Here is a 23,722-nt window from a genome sequence, read left to right as displayed (position 1 = left end):
TCCACTCCACTCCACTCCACTCCACTCCACTCCACTCCACTCCACTCCACTCCACTCCGCAAAACCTCAAAGAAACTTAAGACAAACTGACCTGCTGAAACGACACACAAGGGAACTTTAATACTGGCTTAGCTAAACCAAATGACACACAAGGGGGAAAACAAAATGGCTGCCACATAACCAACTAATACAAAACAATTAAACAAACTTGAAACACCCCCCAGGCAATGAATTGTGTGGTTTCATCCAATTAGGCTGTCAGTGGTACTTCAGCTCTCCTAGCCCTTTGCCACATCTTTTGCCAGCCAGGACGGAGAGGCCAAACCCCAGGTAACTCAAACAAAGAAAGATGTGTTAATATAACATAAAATAGAACTTTGACCTTGCAGTGTTAATATGTGTGCACACCATATAAACATTGGAAAGTGTAATGAAAAAAATAAATTTAATAAAGAAACAATATTGGACAATAAGTAGAATATATTTATAGTGACTGCAAAGCAAACTAAACTGAAGCAACTAATGGTGAGGTGTGGCGCTTACCATGTGTGGCTTGCCATCACACACCTCCCCTCTTCAGAGCTCCCGCTGGTACAGCAAGAGAGATAGTCAGCAGTAAGGTTCTCCTTGCCTGGTACATGGTGGACAGTAAATCGAAATGGCTGTAAGGCCAGGTACCAGCGGGTAATTTGCCCATTTGCAGGGCTGGACTGGGACAAAAAATCAGCCCGGGCATTTTGACTAGTGACCGGCCCACCACGGTATTATAGGAAAAGCCATAAAGCCTTTATAATAAACTTAAACCTACACTCAACCCCCTATTCTGGTATTCTAAACAGTACTTAGCAGAAATATAAAACAACCTAATTTATAATTACATATACCTAACTAAAAGGGTTGCCAACTCCCAGCAAAAAAAGAAGAGAGAAAAAAATAGGGAACCACTCCCCCACCCTCTGCCTCAAGATGCTTAACTGACAAAAACGATTTTAATTTAATGCACGTATAAAACAAATGCACAGAAGTCTATTATTTTTCTCCAGTAATTAAATAGATTCAACATCTTTCTTCAACAGAATTGCAGACTGCACAGATGGTACCTTAACAAAGGAAAGAATACTATAACTTACTAGGATATATACTAGACTTAATATTTACTGAATACAATAATGGATTTCTATACATTTTACATCAGATGAAAACTTTGGTTATAAGATTCAGATAATTATTTATTAAAAGCGAGACATTTTAAATAAGAATAATAAAGAAAAGTATTTCTTTGTGCCCCCCTTTCCCTGTTAATGCCCTACCTGGCCCCCTGGCAACACTTTGCTAGATCCGCCCCTGCACAGTTACCAGCTGTCAGCTGCGTAGAAAAGGATCCTGGTGTTATTTGTCTCTCAGAAACAGTTCATAACTTCCCTTCAACTCATTCATAGGTAAACCTGTTTCTCCATCACCTGTTCAGCTCTGATGATTCAGTAAGGACATCTCCTGGTTTCATCTGCATGTTTCCCTCTCACCAGATAACCAAACCGATATCATGACCAGCAGCTTTCACAGCTGTGGCTCCAGCAAACATCAGCTGATACTAGAAATTAATATTAAATAAATTCTAACAACAGCTGATCAAGCTTAAACGTGCTGCTGTTGTTTAGCGCGACCTCCGCTGGTTTCCTCTTTCTGGCGCAGAGAGAAAAGCCGATCAGCTGATCATTGATCAGTTTCATGATTGAATTAGCAACTTTCTAGCTGATGTAATACGGGACAAATCGCATTCCTTTTCACCGCAACTTTCACGTCCTCGGCTGTAATTGGTCCAGCCCAGAGTCGATCTTGACCAACTGGCCAATCCACCATCATTCATTTATACCGGTAAAAAAAAGAAAAGAAAAATAAAACCCCATCGGCCCATAAAAATGAAAAATCACGAGCGGCCCACCGGGCAAATGCCCGGTATGCCCGATGGCCAGTCCAGCCCTGCCCATTTGTGTCCTTCATCTTCTCAAGCCACTGGAGTGCTTTGTGATCCGTTTCCAAGGTGAAGTCTCTTCCCAGTTGATAGTAGCGGAAGGAGTCCAGGGCCCACTTGATTGCTAATGTCTCCTTCTCTAATGTGGAATACCGAACTTCCCGTGGAAACAGTTTCCGGCTGATGTATGCCACTGGAGGGTGGCCTCCCATGGTTTCCTGAAGGAGGACAGCTCCCAGGCCCCGATCTGAAGCATCAGTCTGTAATATGAACAATTCATCAAAGTTGGGACTGTACAAAACAAGTTGCTTACTTAGTGACTGTTGGATGTCATGAAATGCTGCCACTGCCTCCTCTGTCCACTGGATGTGATTGGGGGAATGTGATCCCTTCAGGTCTGTGAGCAGAGCTGCCCTGTTGGAGAACTCAGGGATGAAACAACGGTAGAAACCAGCTATGCCCAAAAAGGATCTCAGCTGCTTCCTTGTTTGAGGCAGGGGGCTTAATTCCACAGCCTCGATTTTGCTGACCTGTGACCTGATAACCCCCTTACCAATGACATGGCCCAGGTATTCTGTCTCAGCATCAGCGAAGACACACTTTGACGGATTCACCGTCAACCCAGCTGAGTGCAGGTGGTCCAGAACAGTTCGCAGGTGTTCCACGTGCTCCTCCCTTTTGCTGTGGATAACAATATCATCTAAGTAAGCTGCAGCAAAGTCAGAGCAGTCATGGAATACCTGATCCATTAGTCGTTGGAAAGTTGCTGGAGCTCCATGTAATCCAAATGGCAAGACTGGGAATTGGAAAAGCCCCCATGGTGTTCTGAATGCAGTGAAAGAGAGATTCTAAAACATGGCAAGAAAAATATTGGGACTGTTAAAGACAACAAGCTGTGAATGTAGTGATCAGTGTGCTTCAGCAAAATCCTCCCTCTGTTAACATTGATGATAGTCACAATAAATCCATTTATAAAGTCAAACATGCAGAGAACAGACTGCTGTGTTCATTGTAATGACCACACAGGTTTACAGATGTTTTTTAAGCTCAGTCGGTTTGGTTCTTCCTCACAGCCCTTAAAACTTTGCGTTTGGTTGATTTGTAAGTTTTCTAGATGTCTGTGTCATCAGGTTTGTTCTAAACACTGGCAAGCAAAGCTAAAAGCTGGCACAGTGTTAGGTTTTAATTTTAATGAATTGAAAAATACATATATAGTTAAATGAAAAAAAAAAACTTAATTCCTTCTTTACTAAAAGGTAACATTTATCCCATTCTGATCAATCATAACAGTCAATTTGACCAGAACATTTTAAAATCTTCCTCTGGTGAACGACCTCTGAACCATGAAGGAACTTCACTTCCCACTGCTGTGGATGCTGTGTGTCCTGTAACACTGTGTGATGTTCGTTTACTGTGAGTCTGGAGTTTGGGTCATAGTGAAGCTGCTTGTATTGTCTACGAGATATTCTCAGCTGAAGCATCAGTGGGGAAAAAAAAAAAAAGAAAAGAAAAAAATATTTGCCAACATTTCTTTTAACAGTATAAAGATTCTCTATGACTGCAGACTATGCGAGTAGCACGTTATAGTGCAGATGATCTCACTTAATGCAGGAAATGACATTGTCGCGCAAAAACCTCATTCAGTCGTGGTCATGTTACCTGGTATTTTGAACCAAGCTTCCGAGCAGTGTTTTTAAACATCTGTGCTTCACAAGCTCGACTCAGTGCCGAAACATTTGTTTTGAGCTTCCCATCCCCAGTAAACAGGTGTGTTTACAGGTTGTAGCTGCAGAAGCCTCCTATTGGCCAGTTTGCTTGCAAATTGACTCCGTTTGATCGGTATGTAACTAATCTTTTTACTGTAAATGCTTTTACTACTATGCATTACAGGAAGTCTGGGCCTGAGTGGGTGGTTTGAAAGCTTTACAGCAGAACCGCTACCTCTTCTGTGTGCTGCGTTTACAGAAGTGCTGCTTTGCATTTTTTTGCCTTGTTTTGCCTTCTCGTTTGATGTGTCTGCAACACTCTTGTTCAGGTTTTTAGAAAAGCCTTTGAGCCCTATGTGGAATATATGGAAGCATCATAATGTACTGAATTATCAAATTAGAGCAGTGGTATGTATAATAATTTGTAATAGTATTATGAAGTTATTAATTTGTTTTGTGTTTGTGTAACCGCTAAGACCGGTGGATCTAAAGCAGGGGTCCCCAATCTCAGTCCACGAGGGCCGGTGTCCCTGTAGGTTTTAGATGTGTCCTTGATCCATCACAGCTGATTTAATTGGATAAATTACCTTCTCTACATGTCTTGAAGTTCTCTAGAGGCCTGGTAATGAACTAATCATGTGATTCAGGTGTGTTGATCCAGGGTGAGATCTAAAACCTGCAGGGACACCGGCCCTCGTGGACTGAGATTGGGGACCCCTGATCTAAAGCTTCACCACAAAGTCCATTCACATACAAGAAGAAGGGGAGGGAGGGGGTCAGCGCTCAGGGCACAGAGACTAAATCGGCCTTAAACACACCATTTATTTCCATGGAAAACAGACACAACCAGAATTACAAATACAGTTTAAAATCCCCCTATACAATAAAAAGAGCGTTCTCAATACGCTAAAAACCCTGCCGGCAGAAATAACTATACGCTATCAAAACAAATGCTAAACAAATGTTTCCCATATGCTAAAATTCCCCCGACAGGGTCCAGCCACACTCGGGCAAATGTTCCTTATCTGCAAAAGAAACATTTGGTTTCTGAATGTTTGATATGTAGATTTGCTTCTGTGTTACATCGAGTTGGTGATTTTTCTGTACATGTCCTCATCTGGCATCCCATGAATTTACAGTCCATGTACAGTTGATTCATTGATTCTTTTCATGTGATATTTTATATAGCTCTCAATAAACTTTTTACACTGAACCACATCTCTGTCTCAAGTATAGTGGACCTGGGATCCTTCTTGATAATTATTATAGTTTCTAACTAAATATTCTCTGGGTGAAATTTCCAGGATAGCGCAGTTGGATTTTCCCTATGATTGTAAAAACTTTAGAGCTCCTGCTACACCATTCTAGTGTGACATGTGTGACATCACTGGTTCTTTGCTCTCTTCCTCATTATTCTCACCTCCTTGTGCTCTCACATTGTCTGTAATGTAATAATTAGATGGCTTGTCCTGTTTAAACAACTGATTAACATCTTCACAAGTAAATGGTCACAACAGTACTGCAGACAGACAAACTCATAAATCTCTACTTAGACAACTGGAAGGTTGTCTTCATGTTTTCCTGTTTGTTCACAAAGCAAACTTCTGTCATTCCTTTGTTCTTCTTACTGCAGTGGTTGGAGTGGTTTCCATACCTAATCGAATCAGTTTGGATCACTTTGCTTCACCTGAACACCCTGACAGTATTTACACACTGCTGTCTGACTGCATTCAGCTGACACTGAGATGAAGCAGAAAAGAAGCAGCTGGTATTTGGACAGCACACATGATGGAAAGGAGGATTTCAGTTGATGTGCACATGAATGATTTGTGTTTCCTCTGCAGGTGAAGGTAGAAAGTGTGTGTGAGCTGATGTGGATGTGAATTCAGCAGCATGGATCAGTGTGAGGACAGAGAGGAGGGAGTCCCTCCCTCTAAAACCACTCTGTGTGGGGAACATGAGAGCCAGACCAAAGCTCAGAGGTGAGATGACCATCTCTAACTGTCCATGACTCTTCTCCATGTCACAGCTCAGCACTTTTCACTATTCACACTCAAAGCTGTGTGTGTGTGTGTGTGTGTCACGTTATAGTTCAGAGCAGCGGTACGCACTGTATTCTGCCAGACCTGGGCCCAGCTGCAGATCCCTAACGACTGACTTGTACTTGGAGTTACACGTGTTTTTTACTCGAAAGCGTCTCCCTTCCAGTTTGTCCTCCTCACTGTTTTGTGGAGTGAATCAAACACAAGACTGTACTAAACTTGAACCTGAATCTAAACATGAACTGATGCCTGAAACAACAAGCATACCTGAACAAGAAGCCTCTGCGACTTTAAAGTAAGTCACTGAAATACTAGTAACAGTAAAACCACAGAACTGTATCGTATTAAAGAAAAAATCTACAGAGCGTCTGTGATTAAAAGCCTGCAGTAAAGGTGTGACTCATAAATCTGCTTTCTCACTTTGCATGGTTAATATCTCTATTAAGAAGTGTTTCATGTACAGTTAAATAATTCTTTAAAATTGGATCATCTCTCTTCAGTCTTCAGATCCTCGGTTGTAAACATGTCATGGATCAGGATCAGGCTGGGCCCCGGCAGATGATCTGTCCAGTGTTGAACAGCAGTGCTGTAAGTCATGCTTCATCCTGTTTCAGGTCCTTTTCTTTATATTAGAAAAAAAGTATTTCCTCTTTTGTTCCTGATAAGCAGACTCTGAGGTAAATATCACGTTACATCCACAGCCATAGCAAAGGAAAGTGTCCTGATTTGAAACTAAACAAGTCATTATTCTGTCTCTTCTTCATTTTAGAAAACACCTATCCACCTCAGCGTACAACATCACGTTTGACACCACATTCATGCTTGGCATAGAATATCACAGAAGATAAATGCACAGTAAATGTTTACCTCTAATGTGGAGACACCTTGAGATAGGAAACAAAATTGGGAAGCTTTGTCAGCCTCAGGGATCAACAGACTGCACTCTGATAACAAAATCACAGGCAGGATGACAAAGACCAAACAGCAAAGAGTAAACTCAGGTCACTTGGACCTCTAAGCAGAACACTGACGTAACAATTAGACTGTCCTTTTTTAAGCCTGTCTAAAATGAAACAATCCCAGGTTAATGCAAAACTGGATTATTTGTTTATACAAGCAAAGTTAAATTTGATGTTAGTCGCACAAAAATGTTGAAGTTTATGGTCTTAAAGCCTATATTTATGTATCTGTTGTGTTTGACCAGTCTATTTGTTTTTTTTCTGTTAACAACTCAGATGTTGGTGAGATTTCATAAAACGACTCTTTCTTTGTTCATTGTTTAGTGTGCGTATTATCAAAAACGTTCTCTTACTTTATCAGATAAAAAAGACAGACGGGCTTTTAAAGGAATGGTTGTGGGAAACTCTGGAGACTTTGGGAACTGAGGAGCTGAAAACTTCAAGTGGTGTCTGCAAAATGTTACTGAGTCAAAGGATGGCTTCAAGCCAATCAAAAGAGTCGACTGGAGAACGAGACAGACTGGACACAGTGGACCTGATGGTGCAGATGTACGATACAAAGACTGCAGAGGTGACGAAGAAGATTTTAAGGAAGATCAAAAGGAATGAAGGTCTGCTATTTAGAGGAACTATAAAGCCTGTACATGTTTTTTTAAATAATAATAAAAATGAATCCATTATTGGTTTTCAACAGGACAACCCTTTCCCCAAATTCTGCTGCAGGATCAACCAGCTAATGCCACAGGTATGTGTTCATTATGGTACTAAGTCATACTACACTAAGACTGATAATATAAGTGTAATATTTAAGGGGGGAGACCAAATAGCTGCCAGTCTGATTTAATCTAAACCTTTCTCACCTTTGTGTGAAAAGGTGAGAAAGTCTGCCCAAAAAGGAAGTCTACTTCTTCTCTCTATAACTCAGTTTGATAGTTAACTGCAAAGAGCTTTCAACTCCAGTCAAACAAATCTTTAGTTAATCTGCTATATGAGGTGGACAATTTCTCAGTTTCTTAGACTTCGAAAAGTACTGTAATTTTCAGACTATCAAATACGGTGCATTTCTCGGCTTTTAAAGAAATGCTATGCGTCGCCAGGTGTTTCATCAGATTGGAGGTGTTACCTCCTTTGCACAGTATCACCTTAAGGCACTTGTTGCAGGCTGCTTAGTTTGTATCTTTTGCTGTGAAGTACAGTTAGACTTTTGACCGCTTCGCCTTGGGCATTTTTAATCTGTTGCTCTGCTCTAAAAGAACGTACGTACCTGGGCCCGCCTACTATCCTTGGAAACGTAAAATGATTGACTAGAATCCAAAGTGTATGACATCTCACGAAAAAATAAAAGCACTGAAATAAAGCAACAAAATGTGCGCTGCTTTTCGGTCTGGTTACTACCGTTTATGTCAGAACCGGTGCCATATTGGTACCCATCCCTAGGTACACGGCCCTCAAATCTGTCAAAATTGTCAGAGTGTTTACAGCTACTGTAGTCAGTGTCCTTGGGCAAGACACTTCACCTGTTGCTTACTGGTGGTGGTGGTCAGAGTGCCCGGTGGCGCCAGTGTCCGGCAGCCTCGCCTCTGTCAGTGCGCCCCAGGGTGGCTGTGGTTACAATGTAGCTTGCCATCACCAGTGTGTGAATGTGTGTGTGAATGGGTGGATGACTGGATGTGTAAAGCGCTTTGGGGTCCTTAGGGACTAGTAAAGCGCTATACAAATACAGGCCATTTACCATTTAATGCGTACTTTGCTTCAACATAATATTACCGTATTGTGTGTGTATAAGGACCCCAAAATGGCACCTGTTAAGAGACATGCTTATGAAGCAGATTTCAAACTCAAGGCTATCAGTCACACAGTAGAACATGAGAACAGAGCAGTAGCGAGAAAATTCAGCATTAATGAATCAATTGTGCGGAAGCGGAGGAAACAAGAAGAATGAGTTGAGCAAAGTTTGACTGTTTTGTTTTGCTTAATTCGCATTATAATCCCGTGCACGTTATGATCCGAAAATATGTTAGATGATCCGTGAGTCACTAACAACAATGCTAGCAGATTTTGTCCACTAAAGTTTCATGATGGAAAACCCAACATAAATTAGTGAGAACCAAACTTCTATTTTTACCTTAATTCCAGTTTATGTTAAAACACACACACAAACCCACACAAAACACTTTTTTTATAACTCCATGACACACTTTAGCTTCAAAAGCCTCCTTTCCCTTAACCTTCACATGTTGTCCATGTCTAGCAGGGTGGGTTAGAGCTTTGTCGGTGATTCAGTGTTCAGTGATTCAGTGGTGCATTTTCATTTTCCTTCTCCCACGGCAAAGTCTTGTTTTGTACTGGGGAACATTGAGGAACTCTATTATTTTATGGGGGAAACTGAACAAATGGACAATTACAGTGAAACAATGATCGGTGTGGGTGGGAGAAACAGTCTATCAAATCAAATTATTTAATTAACTTCTCTTCTAATGAGTTTGTCCATAGAGAACAGCATATTTGAGCATAACAGTGATTGTAAGTCCATCACATAATTAGATATGAAGCTGTATGTTATACTTTGAGAGGGGCTGAGCTTTAATTGATATATGTATCAAAAGATTAATTGCTGGATCAGTGGAGTCACTAATACTAGATGGTCTTGTTCATGGAGAACTATGGAGGTTGAGGTAATAAGCAAATCAGTCCAGCTTCTGCATTGGTGTTGACACAATACTAGTTTGTTGTAGTAAAGAGAAAACGGATTCTTAAGGTGAAACTGTTGATAGTCTTACCATCAGCAGCTAGCTTTGGGTAGTGGCCAAAGGAATAAGGCCATGTATACAAGTGGTGAAAACATGCTTCCTTTATTGGCAGTCTATGCTTAGCCTTAGAGACGGGGTAAGCAACTCTCACATTAACAGAGGTGGGACGGTATCTGCACTTATGTATTTATTTTTCTGACAACTTTTGGGTTTTATTTCCTATTTATATTTTTAAAGTGGGCTGCATATGTTTTTTTAAGTGGTGGATAATGTATATAACAACAAAGTATATAACAACTTTAGGTTGCATCAAGTGTACCACAGATGAATTATCTGAGCCACTGAATTCAACCTTTAGGTCACCTGAATACAGTCTAGTGTAAAGAAAGTATAAAGAGTAAACTGTCAGTTTAACGGATGGAAATCAGCCAAGATAGTTTGTGAAGTATTGGCTTCTTTCTCTCAGTTGTGTAAAGAGCAGTAAACCTCAGATCAGCACCAGCAGCTCAGCTGATCAAAACCTGCAGACAAAGAAAGTCTACTTGAGCTTTCAATAGAAATGATAATATTATCAATCATAGGGTCACCCTCACCTGCCAAATCTCATTATCCTCTTACTGTACACATTTCTTTGGTTTAGCTTTGGGAGCAAGGTTTTTAAAAAAGTCTGTATTCACATTTACTAATATTATTTTGTTATTATATTAATACAGCACAAGGATTTCACTTTGACCTAAGTGAAGAAGTTGACACAGCCCTTCAACTTTTGCCAAAGTATTTTTTTAAACAAGTATCTCTACTTTTCTTTAAGTAAAGAGCTTCAGTAATTTTGCCACCTACAGCCATTAAGAAGAGCCTCTGAACAGAGCAGCAGTCCTGTGTATTAATAATGACTAATGTGTCTTAGATATCTGCCTAAAATGTCTCCTCTTCTAACTGAGGGATCTTGAGAAAGTTCAACTTACAAGAGAGCCCAGGGCAGACTTAGGACACACTGTCAAGATTTTTCTCTCAGCTGGCTTGAGAATCCTTTGGTAACCTCTAGAAGATTAAGGATACAGTGGAGGATAAGGGAGAGGTCTAGAAGGCTCAGGCAGCCTGGATCTGGATAAGTGGTAGGAAGATGGGTAGAATTTTTAATATTGATAAATTGATATCCTACACTGTAAATGTAGAACTGATCACATTCATTGATAATGTTTTCATTGCTCACTAACTGTTACATCTTTCCTTTTTTTTCTTTCTGTATTAAGATGCTTTTGTTCAGTGTCAATGCAAAATAAAGTCCAAACTAAAGAAGAAGTTCCAGTGTGTGTTTGAGGGGATCGCTAAAGCAGGAAACCCAACATTTCTTAATCAGATCTACACAGAGCTCTACATCACAGAACAAAAGACTACAAAGGTTAATGATGAACATGAAGTCAGACAGATTGAAACAGCATCCCAGAAAATGCACAGATCAGAAACAACAATAAGATTAGACGATATCTTCAAAGGCTCCGCTGGAAGAGATGAACCAATCAGAACAGTGCTGACAAAGGGAGTGGCTGGCATTGGGAAAACTGTCTTAACACAAAAATTCACTCTGGACTGGGCTGAAGACAAAACCAACCAGAACATTGAATTCACATTTCCATTCACTTTCAAGGAGCTCAATGTGTTGAAGGAGAAAAAGTTCAGCTTGGTAGAACTTGTGCATCGTTTCTTTACTGAAACCAAAAAAGCAGGAATCTGCAGCTTTGAAGACTTCCAGGTTGTGTTCATCTTAGACGGTCTTGATGAGTGTCGACTTTCTTTAGACTTCCACAACACTGAGATCTTTACTGATGTTACGGAGTCGACCTCAGTGGATGTGCTGCTGACAAACCTCATCAGGGGACATCTGTTTCCCTCTGCTCGCCTCTGGATAACCACAAGACCTGCAGCAGCCAATCAAATCCCTCCTGAATGTGTTAGTATGATGACAGAGGTCAGAGGGTTCACTGACCAACAGAAAGAGGAGTACTTTAAGAAGAGATTTAGAGATGAGGGGCAGGCCAGTAGGATCATCTCCAACATCAAGGCATCACGAAGCCTCCACATCATGTGCCACATCCCAGTCTTCTGCTGGATCACTGCTACAGTTCTGGAGGATGTGCTGAAAACCAGAGATGGAGAAGAGCTGCCCAAGACCCTGACTGAGATGTACATCCACTTCCTGGTGGTTCAGGCCAAAGTGAAGAAGGTCAAGTACGATGGAGGAGCTGAGACAGATCCACACTGGAGTCCAGAGAGCAGGAAGATGATTGAGTCTCTGGGAAAACTGGCTTTTGATCAGCTGCAGAAAGGAAACCTGATCTTCTATGAATCAGACCTGACAGAGTGTGGCATCGATATCAGAGCAGCCTCAGTGTACTCAGGAGTGTTCACACAGATCTTTAAAGAGGAGAGAGGACTGTACCAGGACAAGGTGTTCTGCTTTATCCATCTGAGTGTTCAGGAGTTTCTGGCTGCTCTTCATGCTCACCTGACATTTATCAACTTTGAAGTGAATCTGCTGGTAGAAGAAGAAACCTTATTTACAAACTTCTACCAATGTGCTGTGGACGAGGCCTTACAGAGTCCAAACGGACACCTGGACTTATTTCTCCGCTTTCTGCTGGGTCTTTCACTGGTAACCAATCAGATTCTACTCAGAGGCCTTGTGACTTATTCAAAAAGTATCTCAAAAGCCAGTAAAGAAACAGTCCGGTACATTGAGAACAAGCTCTGTGAGAATCTGCCTACAGAGAAAACTATCAATCTCTTTCATTGTCTGAATGAACTGAATGATTGTTCTCTAGTAGAGACAATCCATTGGAACCTGAGTTTAGGGCGTCTCTACCCAGACGAACTGTCTCCTGACGAGTGGTCAGCCGTGGTCTTCATCTTACTGTCATCAGAAAAGGATCTCGATGTGTTTGAGCTGAAGAAATATGATGTTTCAGAAAGGGCTCTTCTGAGGCTGCTACCAGTCGTCAAAGACTCCAAGAAAGCTGTGTAAGTACACAGATATTTATTGAGATATTCAGTTTACTGGAAGAGTTAATCATTGCTCTGTTATTTTCCCTTTAGACTAAGTGGCTGTAACCTTTCACAGAGAAGCTTTGAAGCTCTGTCCTCAGTTTTAAACTGTGACTCATCTCATCTGAGGAAGCTGGATCTGAGTAACAACAATGTGCAAGATTCTGATGTGAAGATACTGTCTGCTGGATTGAAGAGTTCATACTGCAGACTGGATTCACTCAGGTCAGAACAGAGTTAAAAGGCCTCAGAACTCTAAATACTTGATAAACTAAATAATAATAATAATAATAATAATAATAATAATAATAATGATAATGATAATAATAATAATAAGGGTTGCAAGCACAGATGATAGGGCCCTTGTGTATGTCCAGGCAAGCTGTAGTTACTTTTGTACATCATGGTTGGAACCTTTAATGTAAATTCAATCTACATGAGATGACACTGTGTGACCTAATATCGTGACATAGATATCTCAAGGCTTGAGATTCTCATGAAGCATGTGATGTTTAGGGCAGATGGAACTATACTTAAGTTTTATTTGCCCTAAAAATGCTGTTTCACAAAAACACAACTTTACATCACCAAAATCTTTGGATTGAACTCACAATAGATGCAGCCAGAGTTGCACCTTAAAATCAAAATAGCTGATTTCTTATTGGGTTTTAGTATGACTTTTTGCACATCTCAGCACACATTACATGAGGGAGCTAAATTTCAGATAGACAAATTAAATGTAGCACCAGGGCCTAAACTTCAACAGGGGAGTCGTTAATAATGTTATATCGTCAATTTGTAGGACTCTGTGTCACGGCCAGCGGGGCAAGCTCTATGTAAATTATTAAAGGACCCAAAATGCGAGCACTGCTTCTGTTGAGAGTGAGCTATATTGAAGAGGATGTCAAACAACGAAAAAAGGGCGAGGGTGGTGAGAACAGAACTGACAAAACTAACCTGAAACCAGAGCAGAGAGATAACGCAGACCAGAGAACAAAACACCATATAATACAGACAAACCAGCAACACGCAGGAGAACACACAGGGCTTAAATACTCACAGCAGTAATCAAGGGATGGGAGACAGGAGGGGAACACACCTGGGAGAAATCAGAGCTGATGAGACAGGGGAAACGTAAACTGAACACACTCACTTGAGACAAAGACCTTCAGAATAAAACAGGAAACTAGCAGACACACAGGACCAGACAAGACACTGAACTTAACAGAGTGACTCACGAGCAGACACAGTGACACCATGGACAGACAGAGGGAACACAGACAGGCATGAAACAAAACCCTAACACATAGCAAACCTAAACAAAAGACATAACAGAATAAACAAGAACATAGAATATTATAAAGAAACACAAAACACTGAGTCGTCAGACTCAGGGCCATGACACTCTGGTGCTTGAAAGAAACCAGAAAGATCTTCATTTAGCCTGGAATAAGAGCTTGCTGCTCTATATACATGTTATTAGAAAACTCCTCTGTAAAGCTAGGACATCTTAGTCTTCATTGATTGAAGAAATTATGAACAATGCTAGGAAAATGTAGGACTGCTTTCATACATTTGTACAATCTTTCTAAAATTAAAAACATCCTGGATCAGAGTGATGCTGAAAAAGTAGTTCATGCATTTATTACTTCTGGAGTGGACTGTTGTCATTTATTACTATAAAAGCTCAGTGAAACACCTTCAATTGATCCAGAATGCTGGAGAATGTATATGTAGAATTTGTGGAACCAGTTCCCAGTTTGGATTTGTGAGGACTCTCTCTGCTTTCACAACTGGGTTTAAAAACCTTCCTTGTTCATAAAGTCCGGGTTTGATAAGGTCACCCTAAATTCTCCCGTAGTATTTTTCTATCAATTATTTATATTATATACAGCCTAGATTTGTATAGCATTTTACACCCAGAGGAATTTGTGGTGACTTGCAGGATTTACATTATGGATAGCAAATGTTTAGCTGATGAAATCAAATGTTTTCGACACATTTCCCACAACTGCACACTTTGGAAATTCCCACCCTCTGGTCCCTGAAAGATTTCTTTTATTATTTATGTTAGCTGCAACTGTTACCAATCTGTTTCTAATTTCCAATGTTTCTAACTCTTGCTGGTTGATAGATGCACTTTATTTACATTTCAAATTAAATGTTTTTCATGTTTATAATTTTCTGTCCAGGCTCTGTGACTGCAAACTCTCACAGAGAAGCTGTGACGTTCTGTCCTCAGTTCTCATCTCACAGACTTGTAGCCTGAGGGAGCTGGACCTGAACCACAATGATCTGCAAGATTCAGGAGTGAAGATGCTATCTGCTGCACTGAAGAGGACACAGTGCAAACTGGAAATGCTCAGGTCAACAAGTGATAACTGGTAACACATAAAGTAGAACTATGTTTCCAGAAAGTCGGGCTTGTGTAACATCTCTATTAAAATAATTTTAAAACTATTTGATGTGTTGGTTCCAGGTGAAATAATCAAATGTACTTCCTTTACACAGCTGTAATTACATCCTAAAGACATTTTAAGTCTGAAAATTGATGATGAGTCAAATTGTAGAAAAATAAAAATGTGTGATATAAAAATATCCACTGATGTCTCAAATCAGGTACAATGCTGGAAATCTTGATTTCTTGATCCAGGCTGGACTACTGTAATTTATTATTATCAGGATGTCCTAAAAACTCACTGAAAAGCCTTCAGCTAATCCAAAATGCTGCAGCAAGAGTCCTGACAGGGACTAGAAAGAGAGAGCATATTTCTCCTGTTTTGGTTTCCCTTCATTGGCTTCCTGTTAAATCCAGAATTGAATTCAAAATCCTGCTCCTCACATACAAGGTCTTAAATAATCAGGCCCCATCTTATCTTAATGACCTTGTAGTACCATATCACCCTATTAGAGCACTTCGCTCTCACACTGCAGGCCTACTTGCTGTTCCTAGAGTATTTAAAAGTAGAATGGGAGGGAGAGCCTTCAGTTTTCAGGCCCCTCTTCTGTGGAACCAGCTTCCAGTTTGGATTCGGGAGACAGACAGTATCTCTAGTTTCAAGATTAGGCTTAAAACTTTCCTTTTTGCTAAAGCATATAGTTAGGGCTGGACCAAGTGACCCTGAATCCTCCCTTAGTTATGCTGCAATAGACGTAGGCTGCCGGGGATTCCCATAATGCATTGAGTTTTTCCTTTCCAGTCACCTTTCTCACTCACTATGTGTTAATAGACCTCTCTGCATTGAATCATACCTGTTATTAATCTCTGTCTCTCTTCCACAGCATGTCTTTATCCTGTTTTCCTTCTCTCAATCCAACCGGTCGCAGCAGATGGCCGCCCCTCCCTGAGCCTGGTTCTGCCGGAGGTTTCTTCCTGTTAAAAGGGAGTTTTTCCTTCCCACTGTCGCCAAAGTGCTTGCTCATAGGGGGTCATATGATTGTTGGGTTTTTCTCTGTATTTATTATTGTACGATCTACTGTACAATACAAAGCGCCTTGAGGTGACTGCTGTTGTGATTTGTCACTATATAAATAAAAATTGAATTGAATAACAAGGGGAGTTTAAAAGTGGCTTTGACAGTATTTTAGGAATTATTTCTCAATTGAAACTTTTTTATATTTGGACTATATTCATTCAAACACTGGATACAATCGTGGGTTGACTTTAAAACTGAAAATCTAACCTCTTCCTAAGTTATTTTTCTTTTTACTATACAATGAGCTTCTGTTTTCTGCTGTGTTTTGTGTCTGCAGGCTGTCAGGGTGTATGATTACAAGTGAAGGCTGTGTGTCGCTGGCCTCAGCTCTGAGCTCCAACCCCTCTTATCTGAAAGAGCTGGATCTGAGCTACAATCATCCAGGAGACTCAGGAGTGAGGCTGCTGTCAGCTAGACTGAATGATCCACACTGGAGACTGGACACGCTCAGGTATGGAGAGCCCTACTGCAAGCTTGAGACCAAGTACAAGAACTAGTCTTTTGTTATATATAATTTCATATTTAGAGACCACATTCACAAGACTTCATTTTCAGAGAACCGTGTATATAAAATTCCTCCTCTTCCTTTTCCTGGTATATATATAGAGAGAGAGAGAGAGAGAGAGAGATTTTTTTTTTTTTTTTTTTTTTAGATACGTTTATTTCTCATGAAATAATCGACATATTACCACACCTGTCACATTGAAGTGTAACACAAAATCAAGAAAAAGTTACATCAACACCTGCCCAAAAACTAATTGCCCCTCCACCACACTACAGATTGCCCCCCCTGTAACCCCAGACCTGAGAAAAAGTATGTAGGTCTGAGGCTGTCTTATAGAAATTAAATTCTAGCAACAGCCTAGACTTCACCATGCTGACAAACACAGGGACTACCCCAACATTCAGCCCTTCTGTCACCTTTCTCTTCCTGCTCATATACACTGCCATTTTTGCCTGTCCTAATAAAAAATTAAGCAGCTGGCATTTGTTCTTCCAAAGACGAGTAAATTTAAAACCACAAATGAAAATAGTCAGTGTAAAACCTTCCCCACATCTACTAAAGATGGCTTTTAGAAGCACAAACAGAGCCGAGAGGCGAACACATTCAGAAAAACAGTGAAACAGGGTCTCCCTCTGCTCACAGAATGGACATTTGTCTTCCACAGCAGCGTTAATAACAGAAACAAAAGAGTTTACAGCAACAATGCCATGAAGAATCCTCCACTGCAAGTCTGCATGTTTTTTCGTGAGGGGAGGCTTATAAAGGGATCTCCATGCTGGCTTGATGTCAGGTGCCAAGGAGAGATGGGTCCTCCACACCGTGTCATTGCGTCCATTCAGCTTGCCGTGATTGAGAGTTTTTACCAGCAGCCTATACAAAGTTTTTCCAGAGGCCCCTTCCAGGGACACCCCATAACATCCACATTATCCAGTAAAGGACCAAAGCAGTTCATAAAACCAGGAAACAGTCTGATGGAAGGATAAGGATCTAAATGATTCGGAGACATACTGCCATCACAATAACTTCCCAAAAGTGAACACCCAACTCCACCTAACTTGCGTTTCCAGTGATCCAAAAGCTGACCAACAACTCGAGTAGACCGTATCCCAAGCTGTGCAGTGAGTCCCTCCGGAGCATCTAGCCGAGGTCCAGCCAGCTCCACCACCCTCTTCAGAGAACAGACTTGTGCAGCGTGGAGCCGTCTGGATAAAGTAGTCCTCCCCCCGACAGGGCAATCCAGCAAGCTGCCAAACAGTACAGGTTCCTCCAGCAACCAGTACAGAAAATCAGCCTGCTGCCACCTCTCTTTCCTCAGCAGAGCCCATACAGAAAAAACACTCTTGTAAAAAGGTGGAAGAAGTGAAGAGTTCAGCTTGCTTGCGTCCATCAGAAACAGAGATAAATCCAAACCCATATTACCAAGCTGCTGAAGACTACAGCACGATACACCCCTCCATACAAGATCTTGGGGTCCTGTAAGCAGCCTCTGAATAAACTGAAAGCGAAAAGCAGTTCCTCTACTGGCCAAATGGACCAGACCTTGTCCGCCTTCCTCTCTAGGGAGAAAAAGGACACTCTGAGGAATCCAGTGCAATTTATCCCCAAAAAAGGATTCTTTGAATGTTAGACAAGAGGGTAACTGGGGGATCAACACAGGTCAACCGGTGCCACAAAGCAGAAGAAACCAGATTATTGATGACAAGAACCCGACCTCTGTACGACATGTGAGGTAAAAGCCACCTCCATTTGGAAAGCCGACCGTTGACCCTATCCACCACATTTTCCCAATTCTTCTGCAAAAAAGTGTCATTGCCTAAAAACACCCCTAAATACTTAAGACCACCCTTTCTCCAGATCAAACCTCCAGGCAGACTGAGCTGATCCCCCAGCTGACCTGTCACAGTTACAGCCTCACTCTTTTCCCAGTTTATTTTTGCAGAAGAAATACAACCAAAAAGAGAAACTGTGTTCTCTAAAACCTTGATATCTGTCTGTGAGTTGATCAGGACAATTAAATCATCGGCATAAGCAGACAACTTCAGAGGTACATTGCACCCAGGGATATAAACACCACACAAGTCCCGTCTTAATTTGTGAAGCAAAGGTTCAATTGCCAGGGAATACAGCATCCCTGACAAAGAACAGCCCTGCCTCACCCCCCTTAGAACACTGAAAGGACCACTCAAGACCCCATTTATTTTCAGGACACTTGTAATGTCACGGTACAGAACCTGAATCATGGCTACAAAACCTGGGCTGAAGCCAAAAGCAGCTAAAGTGTGCCACAAATATTGCTGTTCAACCCGGTCAAAAGCTTTTCTTGGTCTAGAGAAATGAGACCAACATCTATACCCAAAGACCTAGAGAGGTCCAAAACATCCCTAATCAAAGTGACATTATCACTTATCAGCCTGCCGGGCACGCAATACGTTTGGTCCCCATGAACAACAGAAGCCATCACGTCTACGAAGCCTGGTGGCCAGGACTTTGGAGAAAATCTTATAGTCTGTACAGAGCAACGATACTGGTCTCCAGTTCTTCAAATTGCGTAGATCTCCCTTCTTTGGCAGCAGAGTGATGACTGCCCGTCTACAGCTCAGAGGCAGCAAGCCTCTCTGCAAACTATCCGTGACAACCTCCAGCAAATCCTCACCCATCACAGACCAAAAGTCTTTGTAGAACTCAACAGGAAGGCCATCCATGCCAGGAGCTCTACCATTCTGAAAACTCATCAGAGCAGCATGAAGTTCATGCAAAGTTGGCCGAACCTCCAGTTTTCGATTGGTTTCAGCCGCCACCTGAGGGAGTCCCTTGAAGAATCTACTGCACAAACTAGGATTTTCTGAAAAATCACTCTGAAAAAGGTCCTCATAAAAGCTGACAGCAAACTTTCTGATCTCAGAAGGATCCGAGATTATTGAGCCACCGTCAGACAGAGAGTGAATAACTTTTCTTTGCCCATTCTTCTTTTCCAGTCCAAAGAAAAAGTGAGATGGGGCATCCATCTCCGTAACACTGAGGAAACGTGACCTGACCAAAGCCCCTTTGGCTGTCGTGCCCAACAGGTCGGCTAAAAAACCCTTTTTGGATTTGAGGGAATCTAAAAGCCCCCGGTTTCCTGTAGACGCCGCTAAACTCTGCAGTTCTACCACCTGAGTCTCTAGGTGTCTCATAGATCTGGTTATGTCCCTAGTAACATTACGAGTGAACTGTTGACACAATTGTTTGATCTGACACTTCCCAAATCCCACCACTGCTGGATACATGCAAAGTCAGATTTAGATTTCCGTGAGTGAGCCAAAAAAATTCAAAAGCTGTCCTAAAAGTCTTGTCACGTAACAGGGCCGTATTGAAATGCCAGTAGGCACTCCGTACATGAACATTTTTAATGAAAACAGAACAATGAACCAGACAATGATCAGAGAAACCAACAGGGGTTATCTGACAGTCCTTAAAAATACTCAAATGACGTTTAAATGAGTATATGCGTTCCAGTCTTGCCAAAGATAAATGATTGTCCTTAGAGTGACTCCATGTGTACTGTCGCAGATGACCATTGAAAAACCTCCACACATCTGACAGGTCCACAGCTGCAGCCAGCTGCCTAAGCCTCATGAAGACGCAGGATGAGGTTCGATGTGGTTCCTATCCAAAGGTGGGTTGTCAGTACAATTGAAATCTCCACACAAAAACAAATACTCATCATCACTGGAAACCTTAACAGTATCACACAGGACATCTAAAAAACCCATTCTGTCCACTCCTTTAGTTGGTGCATATACATTGAGAAAAACAAAAGTCACATGTTCATATTTGACTTAACTTTCAGCAAACACCCCTTGATTATTTCCTCTGCTTCGCAAGAAACAGGTAAAAAATTCTTAGAGAACACAATCCCCACACCTCCACTACAACTGGACTTATGACTAAAAAAACATTTCCCCCACAGCCCTTCCTCCAGTCACTCTCATTGTCACCAGTACTATGAGTTTCTTGAACCAACATAATATCTAATTTCTTGAAGTCCATAAGCTCGAAAAAAGCAGCTCTTTTCACCTCATCTCTAGCACCATTCAAATTTAATGTGCCTATTTTGAATTCAGACATGAGAGAAGCGAGACAGAGGAAAAAAGACAGGGACACATAAAGTGTGGTCTTAAACATCATCGTCATCATCAGCAGTAAGTGCTTGAGATCTCACTTTCAAAATCAGTTTCTTTAAACGATAAATCTCTTGGTCTGTCAACACATCATCAAGAAAATTCCCTGATTTTTTTGTCAAGACCCGAGACGACTCAACAAAAAGCTTAAGGTCTGGAAAATAATCCTCCACTTTCACCATCCTGAGGCCTTTGGTTTTCTGCAAGAATTTCCTGATCTCAGCAGGAGAGTACAGATACTGCTCTCTCCTGTTCTATTTCCTCTCTTAGCTTTTGACGTTTTTGTACTACAGTGGGCAGGTTCAGAGCTCTTCCTCTTTTGAGACAACTTCAGCAAATCCTCATCAAGCATGTTGTCATCCTCACAAAGATCATCACACACAGACTCAAGAGTCGTGTCAGCTGTCTGACTGGTGTCAGAAAAACCTGCAGACTGGTCATTAGTCAGATCCGTTTCTACACCATCAACACTTTTCAAAATGCCAGTTTCATCAGACCCATTACTGCTCGGAAAAAGCCGGTTTTCCACCGGCGCCCCGGCAGCGGGGTCTGCGGCGGAGCCGCCCGCGGTCTCAGCGGGTTTCGCATGAGCGATCGCCGTGTCCCTACCAGGAGCCCTGGCTGGGACCTGCTCTCCAACGGCATCATCCGCTGGCTGTGCGTTTCTTAGCCTCTCCGGACAGGAGCGAATTAAATGCCCCTCTCCACCACAACCAAAACATTTCATGCTCTCAGATGAAGCAAACACCATGTAGTTGAAACCCTCTATTTTGAAACTGAAAGACAGGTTCAGCTCGCCAGCGGGGTCTTTGAGGATCATAAAAACCTGCCTTCTGTGACACACAACATGTTTGAGGAGCACAGATTTGCACCCCAAAGAGAGCATCTTTATGGGCGAAACTAGTTGGCCATACCGTGACAGCTCCTTGGCTAAAGTTTCATTCTTAATAAAAGGAGGCGCATTCGAGATGGTAACCTTTTTAGCAGGGCTAACCAACGGGAGAACGGGCGTAAAGGTGTCGTGAATGACGACGCAGCTTTCCACCAACTCATTAACTTTAGGTACCTTATCAAGAAAAATAACAATCGCACCGTTCATACGGGAGGCAGATTTCATGCTGTCACAGCCCACCACCTCTCCTACAGCCAAAACAGCTTCCTCCACCGAGCAATTCACAGTCGGTATAAGTTTGACAGCATGACGGTGTGTCAGCTTCTCAAACTCTGCTCCACCCTCAACAGCGGGCATTGTGCCAAGAGAAGCCGGTAGCAAAAGCTACCAAACCAGCCGGCAACAAACAAAACACACCAACAACCGTGTGTCGAGAAAATAAACACACCTGACAGTGAAAATAGAAAAGAGGAACTCGAAAACAGAAATCCACTCACTCCGACACTCCCGTCCCCAGCTCCATGCACTCCGCCATTCACTCAGAGAGAGAGGGAGAGAGAGAGAGAGAGAGAGAGAGAGAGAGAGAGAGAGATCTATCTATCTATCTATCTATCTATCTATCTATCGATCTATCGATAGATCGATAGATAGGTAGAGGACCCAAGCTTGAAGGATAGACCGCCCGCAGGGGCTAGAGGGGATTTTGTTTTTTTTTAAATATTGCTTCATCTAACCCCCCTTCTTCTTTTAGGTTGGAGCCTGCTGGAGTTCAGTGGTTGAGACCCGGTCTGAGGAAGTGTAAGCCTGTTTCCAATGTGATTCATAAAAGCAAAGAAGCACACATTCAATGAACACCAAACAGATGAATAACCTCTGCTGTGTTTTTCATATCTCCATCAGATGCATGTGAACTCACGCTGGACTCAAACACAGCAAACAGAAAACTCAAGCTCACTGACAACAGCAGGAAGGTGGTATATGAGGGCTATCAGTCATATCCTGACCATCCAGATAGGTTTGACAGGTGTCCTCAAATGCTGTGTGGAAATAGCCTGACAGGTCGCTGTTACTGGGAGTTCGAATGGAAAGGAGATGTTCAGTTAGCTGTTAGTTACAGAGGAATCAGAAGAAGAGGAGACAGGCTTGATTGCAGGTTTGGGGAGAATGATCAGTCCTGGAGTCTCTTCTGCTTTGATAATCGTTTCTCTGTCTGGCACAACAACAGACATGCTCTCCTCCCTTTTTTTTCTCCCACTGTGTCCTCCTCTGTCTCTAACAGAGTAGGAGTATTTGTGGACTGTCCTGCTGGCACTCTGTCCTTCTACAGAGTCTCCTCTGACACTCTGATCCACCTCCACACCTTCAACACCACATTCACTGAACCTCTTTATCCAGGAATAGGGTGTTTTATTCATTCCTCTGTGACTCTGTGCGATCTTTAGAAGAATCTTATCTGGTAACAAAATATACAAGTTGAAAGTGTGTTGTTTACTTAGATGATCTTGTACAACTCTTAAAGTTGAGTAAAATCCAGTCAAGTAATCTGCAGGTCAATGATTTGATTAACTGAATAACGTCTGTGAAGGTTCTCAGTCATCCAGGTCATCGTAGTCAAAGGAGTTTGCAAAGAAAAGCGTCTGGACTTCTTTAAGTTGCTTGAAGACGTTTCACCTCTCATCCGAGAAGCTTCTTCAGTTCTAAGGTCAAATGGCCGAGAGTCCCAGATTTAAACCCAGTGGGAGTATCCCCCCAAGGAGGGACAAAGGACCCCCTGGTGATCCTCTAATCACATGAGCCAAGGTGTGAAAGCGGGTGTGGGACCTAATCAGCCAGGATTTCGGGTGAGCTCATTGTGAAACCTGGCCCCACCTTGTCATGTGAATTCCTGAGGTCAGATGGCCCAGGATGTGAGTGGGCGTTAAGGCGTCTGGGGAGGGAACTCAAAACTGGATTATAGATGGCAGACAGTTGGTGTCGTAAACCACCGCCTCTGTTCAAAGATGGTCGCTCACAGTGGACATAGATGGCCTCTTTCACTCCTCTTTCAAACCATCTGTCCTCTCTGTCCAAAATGTGAACATTGGCATCCTCGAAAGAGTGACCTTTATCCTTAAGATGCAGATGGACTGCTGAGTCTTGTCCTGTGGAGGTGGCTCTTCTTCAAAAATGAACTTTGAAATCAGTTTAATCATAAGAGGATAGCTGTGGTGGCATTGCT

General features: G+C 42.0%; 1 protein-coding gene across 1 annotated transcript; it reads left to right on the top strand.

Annotated features, from left to right (window-relative positions):
- The first annotated feature begins 7,204 nt into the window (after nucleotides 1-7,204).
- On the top strand, nucleotides 7,205-23,058 carry LOC120436108 (NACHT, LRR and PYD domains-containing protein 3-like). The gene is made up of 8 exons (XM_039606514.1): nucleotides 7,205-7,290; nucleotides 7,374-7,424; nucleotides 10,683-12,447; nucleotides 12,523-12,696; nucleotides 14,664-14,855; nucleotides 16,225-16,398; nucleotides 22,256-22,302; nucleotides 22,405-23,058. The coding sequence occupies exons 1-8, from the start codon at nucleotides 7,218-7,220 to the stop codon at nucleotides 22,944-22,946; spliced, it is 3,018 nt and encodes a 1,005-aa protein (XP_039462448.1). The 5' UTR covers nucleotides 7,205-7,217; the 3' UTR covers nucleotides 22,947-23,058.
- Nucleotides 23,059-23,722: the final 664 nt, after the last annotated feature.

This window comes from Oreochromis aureus, linkage group 23 (assembly GCF_013358895.1).
Source record: "Oreochromis aureus strain Israel breed Guangdong linkage group 23, ZZ_aureus, whole genome shotgun sequence".
Lineage (NCBI taxonomy): Eukaryota > Metazoa > Chordata > Actinopteri > Cichliformes > Cichlidae > Oreochromis > Oreochromis aureus.
Note: the sequence above shows the minus strand (reverse complement) of the source record. Positions and strands in the feature narration are given on the sequence as shown.

What these genes read in the sequence shown, in the direction of transcription:
- LOC120436108 (XM_039606514.1), top strand. Translation starts at nt 7,218, where the DNA reads ATGGTGCAGATGTACGATACAAAGACTGCAGAGGTGACGAAGAAGATT. An exon ending in TGCAGACTGGATTCACTCAG is followed by an intron (nt 12,697 to 14,663) that starts GTCAGAACAGAG and finishes TTTTCTGTCCAG; the next exon opens with GCTCTGTGACTGCAAACTCT. An exon ending in AGGTCAACAAGTGATAACTG is followed by an intron (nt 14,856 to 16,224) that starts GTAACACATAAA and finishes TTGTGTCTGCAG; the next exon opens with GCTGTCAGGGTGTATGATTA.